Source organism: Nestor notabilis, unplaced genomic scaffold (genome assembly GCF_000696875.1).
Source record: "Nestor notabilis isolate BGI_N333 unplaced genomic scaffold, ASM69687v1 scaffold11236, whole genome shotgun sequence".
NCBI lineage: Eukaryota > Metazoa > Chordata > Aves > Psittaciformes > Psittacidae > Nestor > Nestor notabilis.
The window spans coordinates 2,961-10,380 of record NW_009932393.1 but is presented as its reverse complement, the minus strand read 5'-3'; the positions used below and the strand labels follow the sequence as shown (position 1 = coordinate 10,380).

General features: G+C 41.0%; 2 protein-coding genes across 2 annotated transcripts; both read right to left on the bottom strand.

Annotated features, from left to right (window-relative positions):
• Positions 1 to 651: 651 nt before the first annotated feature.
• KCNRG (potassium channel regulator) lies at positions 652 to 3,369 on the bottom strand. The gene is made up of 2 exons (XM_010016370.1): positions 2,792 to 3,369; positions 652 to 904 (listed from the first exon to the last, which is right to left on the bottom strand). The coding sequence occupies exons 1-2, from the start codon at positions 3,367 to 3,369 to the stop codon at positions 652 to 654; spliced, it is 831 nt and encodes a 276-aa protein (XP_010014672.1).
• A 1,649-nt stretch (positions 3,370 to 5,018) lies between these two features.
• TRIM13 (tripartite motif containing 13) lies at positions 5,019 to 6,248 on the bottom strand. The gene has a single exon (XM_010016369.1). It carries the CDS (start codon positions 6,246 to 6,248, stop codon positions 5,019 to 5,021), a length of 1,230 nt encoding a protein of 409 aa, XP_010014671.1.
• Between the last annotated feature and the right edge of the window lie 1,172 nt (positions 6,249 to 7,420).

Below are 7,420 nucleotides of genomic sequence, written 5' to 3'. Positions count from 1 at the left end.
AGAGGACAGAGGAGTATTCTGCAAGAGACAGTAACAAGTTATTTCATGACTCACTAGTGGTGGCTTCACTGAGCCACTTTCTCATGCCTGGAGCCACCCAGCAATACAGCCTGGGATGTTTCCCTTACATTGCTTTCAGCTAACTGCAAGAGAGTCAAGTGTATGTGCAATGTGCATCTCTTGAACGCAGAAGCAATATTCAGTCATTGAGGTTTGCATTCCTCCTCCAGCCACTTCTCCAAACTGTTGGGATGACAGCTGTGTCAATCTGTTATTTCCTCATATAGTATCATATTTAAAATCTACTTGCAGATTAGCACAGGACATAGAAACGATTTTCTAGCAGGAACAGCTGATTTTTTGTGAGTCCTAATACAAATTTTAGCCAGAGAGGAAAAACAAAACCAACCTTTGAAAATGCTGGAATCTGGTCCACAAAACTTGCATTGAATCTGTGGTTCTTTTATTTAGAGTTGAAGAGGGTGGAGTAGTAAAAAGCAGGAAAGCAATTTTTTCCTTCCGAATACAAGAAAAAAAAACAACTTGTTTGTTTGTTCCTTCCCTCAATAGTTGCAGTTTGAAACAAGTCAAAAAATGCCACTAGCGCTGACACACCCCTCGTCCACCTTCAACAGATGAAAAGAAAAGCCTTTATTTCCCTTTCTGCACTTGGCTTCTCTTTGCCTGTGGCACCCCAGAGCTCCCTGGGGTGTTCTTCAGCGTGAGGGCAAGGCCTGCTGGCCTCTTCACCCTTTCAAAACTGAAGCATTCCACTTTGTCTTCACCAGAGACTGTCCTGGTGCTTATGAGGCGAAATCCGTCTTTGAGTAAAGTGTCAAGTAGCAGGCCTAGCACGTTTGTACCGTTAATCAGCTTTCTATTATCTGGCTTTATGGAAACATACCTAAAATGAGGAAAAAAAAGCAGTTACAACACACTTCAGTGACTTCCTGAAGGATGGAATAGATCTTTTTTAAAAACCAAGGCGGGCCTCAGACGGTGCAGGTCAGCAGAGCTGCATGAGTTTACAGCAACCAAGGTTCCGCAAAGTTTTTTCCTCCTTTGAGGATAATTTGACTCTTCCCCTCATTATTAGAACAGTAATTCCCAGCTCATCCAGTTACATGTTGGGGAAGAAGCACTTCTCTTTCACCCCCATCCCAAAACTTACTTACTTAAGAGATAGCTGTGATTGATTGATAACCTCCACCTCATTTCATTTATGTAATGCTCTACATCATGCCACAACAGTTTTTCAGGTATGGGTAGATGATGGGAAGGACAGTAAAGTCACATTCATCCCAACAGCATCACTTTTCATTACACAGGATTTGTCTCTACAGTGACATTTATTGCAAAGTTACCTTGTACAGCAAGTCTTGTGGTAACAAATATGAAAATCATTTTCACATTGCCTCAAATGATTTTACTTTATATAAAGTACAGTTTAAGAATCTATCCAGACATTGTGAGGAACAGAAGTCAGGTAAAAATACTATTACAAAATACGTAAGCTGACAAGGGTGAAACTCTTCCACGGGTCAGAGGAAAGTACAACAAATTATCACAGAAAGCACAAAAAAGGCAAAAGAGTCTGTGTCACCACAAAGAGTAAGTCAATAGAAATTCAGTAGGCAACATAATCAAACTCAACTTGTTTCATTACTCAAGATTCTGCAGAGGCATATTTTTACCAAGTCTAAAAAAATGAAGGGAAGAACCAAGAATATTTTCCCCTATTTAAATTGCCATAACCTACTCAACCAATTGTTAGTCCATTAAAATGAGTAATGCATTATAAAGTTAAGGTTTGGCACAAAAATGTATGTTGCTTCGCAAATGCAATGTAGTTTTTCTTCTACTTGCTTAGCTAAAGGAAGCTAGAATATAAACTTCACTATAAATCAAGAGACTGCTGTGTTGATTCACATATGCAGATAGAATAACCCTTTTGGAAATATTTCAATAAAATTTCCATAAAATTCCAGATGTTCTAACAGCCACAGAGGACAAATTAGGTTACATTTTCTTATACAGTAAGAACATGTCTCCATAAAATAGAGGCATCCAGCAAAAGCTTGTTTAAAAAATTTAAGTTGTCATTAGAATACAATACTGCTATCACAAAAATCACTGATATACAGTAATCTTAATAAAAACAGAACCTGGCTCTTGAATTGAACGAAAAGCCACTGTGTAGCACAGAGTTAATAATCTGCCCCTTCTCCCGTCCCCTAGTAAAAGGTTCTAGAAAAGCTTACAGATCCAAAATTGGTATCTTAGTTCCACTGATGTCTTTAACCCTGTTCAGCTGTTCTCTTTTTCCTCTTTTCCATATGAAAGTCTGTTGGACCATAAGCTAAGTAGAGATTTTAGGCTTCCCCCGTACTTCACTCCTTATTTATTTTGTTTGCTTTGTTTGATTTTACTCTTTGTTTTTCAAGTCCTCTAGAAGGTCACTGATGCCATGGAATTCTAAAGCCTGGGAGAGAGAATTAGAAGGGAAGGGCAGAGGGAGAGAAAGACCCAAGCAAACTCAAACCCAAACATCGAGATCAGCATTTTAGAAAGCTGAAGAATAGGCAAATCCATGTAGCAAATTAAACTGAGTATTTCAGAACTAGAAAAAGATTACATTAAACTAGCAGAAAGAAAGAAACTTATTTATTTTCTCTCAGAAAGCTGTCTGATAGCTACTTTAAAATGAGCTATGCTAGCATGTAGCATGTACTTTATACACTACAAGTCATAAAGACATCTCCATAATGAGAAGTCACACTAGGGAGAGTACCTCGCCACAAACTGGTCACCAGCGGAGTAGTCAGTACCGCACTGAAAAACCATGTCATGATGAGAAGGTCTTTCCAAAGGAAGCAGAACAAGTGGTTTCTGAGAAGGAAAAGGGCTGTTCCAGCTCTGTCCTGACTGCTGCCCCATGAACACCGAGATCTGTTCAGCTAGTGTCTCAACAGTGGCACTGCAGGAACCAAAGATCCGGAAAAAGGCCTGCATCTCTTGGAGAGAAAAGCGCACTTCCAAGATCTCCAGCTTTGGCTTCAGCAAGTGTTCCTGGCTCAGGAGGTCAGCCAGAGGGTAGAGCCCATAGAATTCTGCTTCCCTCTGCAGCCTCTGATAGTCTGAGAAATCAGTTGGTAAGGAGACCTGGAGAGTCCTCAAGAAGTCCATGATGTAACTAAACAAAGTTCCATCTCTGTCCACAAAAAACTCTCCATTCACCAGTTTAAATTCCTGGTCATCATCATTCAACATCCGTGCCAGCCTGGACTCAGGGAACTGCTGCAAGGTAGAAGCCCTGGTTACAAACCTCACCCCTCCCACACTCAGAACTACCACCTCTCGATTACTCATTGCTAATTCAGCCACTCACAAATCGTAACTCGCTGATCTACGTGTCTGTGACTTGATCTTTCCTAAACTGCAAGGCATCTGCAGCTGCAAGAAACATTCAGTGCTTTTACCAAGTGTTTGGAGTGAGGTGTGGAGCAGCGACAGCATTCCCAGGCAACAAAGATGTAAATATCGTGTACAATAGTTTTGTTTGCAGGGTTTGGTTGCTTGGAAACTTTGATTCTTGGAATTTAATGCTTCATTTTTGAAATGAACGGCTTGCAAAGACTACTGGAAGACAGTGAACTGACCGTCACAACTTATTAAACCTTGAGAGAGGCTAATGAATATCCCCAAAGTATGGCACACTTCATGTTTGTTTCCCAGAAAATTCAACTACATGTTTTCATTCTGTATATTGGTGTTCATAGGACCACTGCAAAAAGAGGTTAGATGCTCTTCAAGCAATACATCTCTAGTATTGTATGCTCTTAAAGAAGGGCACTTCAGAGAACTCAAGCTTACAGTTCACTTATCCCACAGGCAAGTCGATACACTCAGAAAATTCAACTACCTCCTGAAACAAGGTACACAAAAACACAGTAACACTAGAAAAGCCTACGTATGTTCCAATGCTAAAGCACTAACAACATCCATACTCCTGTCACTTTATGCACTCTGTTCCAAGGAATCATCCCATCATTTTTCCTGGCTTTTGGAATGACGATCAGGAGTCAGAGAGGAACAGGAAGGAAACTGCTCTACCTGCCACCTTTGCAGGACTAGAGCGCTAGCGGCTGACCCAGGCATGCCTTTCACCACACTAAACTCAACACATTAAGGCCACTTTTTAAGAAAGTGTGGCTTCAGAGAAACATGGATTTAGTAAGACAGCTCAGTTATCCCTGCAATTTGATGCTGGAAAAGCAGACTGCAAAGTCTGTAGTATCTGAAAAGCATGTACTACCTTGTAGCTTGTTCTTCTCTTAGCAACCTCAACTGATTTCTCTTCACCCTAGAATTTATGCTTGTCCTGAAGATACTTTTTTGTATAGAACATGTAAACAAATAACCTACAGTAATCTGAATGCACAGGATAATCACAACATTTGGTTATACAAAAAAGTACGTGTATATGTTCTCGAGAGAGGTAACATCCTCAAATAGAAAGTGGTTCCAGAATGTGAAGGATGCACGCTGTATCCTGCAGTGTCAGGGCAGTCTGCAGCCAGCCTCTCAGTACAGTGCTCTTCTCAGTCACAACTCTTCTTCCTCTTTCCCAGCCACCTCCCATTTAGGAAAAAACAGTAAGTGTTTTTAACTACAACCTCTGAGGAAGTGACACTTCCTTATTCTACTTATCTTATTCTACAATTAACATTAAACTACATACACAGTTTTGCCCTATATTTTGGTAAGAAGAATGATTTACAGTGAATAATATTCCCATAATCACCACTAAAAGAAGAACCCAAAACTGTGTGTTTTTTGAAGCTCCATTTCATCTTCCAGTTTATCAGCACTCAAACTATGTGAATAGCATGAATGTTTTGGAAACATTTTCAATCTTGGAATGTTTTTACTGGAAGTCTTGAAAACCAAATTAATCTTGAGAAGTTCTATGTTTTCTTCACCAGATCTCTCTTACTTCTTCTATTCCTGCACGGGATTCACAACAGTTTATACTTGCACACAAACTGTGCAACATTATCCAGTACAACCAATGTATAGTTTTTACACTTTTCTCTTAGAAGTGAAGCTCCATCTGTCATCTGTTCCCAGTAAAAGACTGCGTGATCTGCTATCTCCACTGTATCTGCCAAATAGGACAAGTTAATTGCAAAGAATTGAGATCTCCAGCACTGGAGATTGTCAACAACTGACTCTACAAAGGACATCCTGGTGACAGCAAGAATAAGCAAGCAAATAAGAGAATTCACTATAAATCTGCGCGAAAAGACTGAGGGAATCTTGAATTTAGGAGCGTTGTTTTCCTGAGGCAAGGAAAGTTTGTCCACATCAACTAGCTTTATGCCATTCCACTGGCTGGTATCAAAGCTCTTCATTGTAGGGCTGATGTCCACACTGGAACAAGGTAAAGGAGTTTCTTTGAGCACCTTGATTTTTTCCCTGAACTCCTGCATCTGCTGCAGAAATATAATGGGCTCAGACACGTCTTTGAAGGCCTCTGCAATGTTAAAAGCCATCCGCTGCTCCTGCAGAATGGTGTTCAGTTTATTGATTTCCGGGTCGTAGGCCTGCATCACTGCAAGCTTCATGGTCTCAAAGTCAGAGAGAATCTCATTACGCTTCTGCTCCAGTGTGTGCTGCAGCTTCTCAAAGAACTCTTTCACTTTGTCAGAATCTTTGGTCAGCATCTGCAGAGCTTTCCTCTTACTGGTTTCTAAGGTATCCAGCCGCGAGAGGGCATCTCCACAACGCCACGTTTCAAAGCCCTGAAAAAGGGTTTCAAAGGCCCTCTTCTCCTGGGAATAAGCTTCTTCAATAGAACAGAAAACATGCTTTGTATGGTCACCCCGGGTGGCACAAACCCCACAGATCAGCTGCATGTCTGTCCGGCAGAAAATGTTAAGGGGTTGCCCGCTGTGCACTTTGCACACGGGCATTTTCGGAGTTACTTTGATTTTGTTGTACTTCTCCACGATACCTTTCAGGGAATAGTTGACTTGCAAACTGTTGACGCCGGTAACAGGAGTTTCCTTCCTGCACGTGGGGCACTTGAAAGGGGACGGTCTCCAAAGCACATTCCGCACATTTCCCTCAAGAATTCCTTCCAGACACTTTCTGCAGAAATTGTGGGAGCAGGGCAGGACACGAGGATCATCAAACAGGCTACAGCAAATGGGACAGGTGAGATCTTCCTCTAGGAGCTCCATCATATCCTAGGAAAGAGAAGAAAGATGGTAACAGGAACTTAGGAAATTTATTTCTCCTCTGGGGAAACCATGCAAAAACCAATCTCCATCTGAGACACAGCCCAGTAAGAAAAGGATCTACTTTTTTTCTCCAGTACCCCTAAGACAGAGCCTCAGCTGGGGTCTGCAGCCAGCCCAGTTAGCTGTGGTATCTGGCCACCAGATGGCAGGCACAAGAACAGCTCAGTGCGCAGGCAGAACCATTTCTGGACTCCCAACTGGAAATGCTGGAAATAAAAGGCTTGCCAAACCCAGCAAGGACTCTGAATGAAAATAGCTCATGTATTCATAACAACAGTTCAAGACGTACATCTTTCCTCACTGATGCAATACACAGAAACTGGATTTTCACAGAAGATACCCAGCCAACACGCCCTGCTAAGATTTGGTTACACTTTACTTGCTCAGCTCCTCCAAGGCTTACATTTTCAAACCCCATGCAGCACTACTGTAAGAAGGCAATATTAAAAGTGTCTGAAAAAGCCCAACTTCAGAATTTCTTCAGCTACAGAATATGTGATGTGGTTCTGTGCTCTGCCTGCAAAGCCAAAGGCGAGTCACCACGCGATTAAAAAGTTACTTCCCTCTTGCTCCTGCAATATACTTAAATAACCAAGTGAACATGGTATTGTTGAGCTTTTCAGCCCAAAGTTAAAATACTTCCAAGATCAGCTGCCCATAATCACTGATAATTCATCAGGAAACAAAGCTGTTCACCATTGTTACTCATCTGCAATCTCTATTTCCAATTCCATTCTGAAGGCATTCACACCTCAGTAATTTCTTTCTGTGGACAGGACCTACAGGAAGAGGATTTATCATGTAATGCTTTCTACTGGAAAGTCCCAGTGAAGGGACCCAGGGCACTATCCTCACAGTGCCTATAGCCACGTGCTCAGTGGCACACACCTTATAACTTCCAGCATGCTCTAAGAAAACAAATAGCTAATAAAGACCAAAGTAGGTGACAATTTATATTAACCAGAATTCTCAAATACTTAGTTTCAAGCTATAATTAGAAAGTTGCTTCCCTTGCATAAATTATTTCCATATTATGCAATATGTAGTCATATATATGTAATATAGATATGTAATAAAATTCCTTTTATAAATTAAAAAATATCACAAAAAAAGAG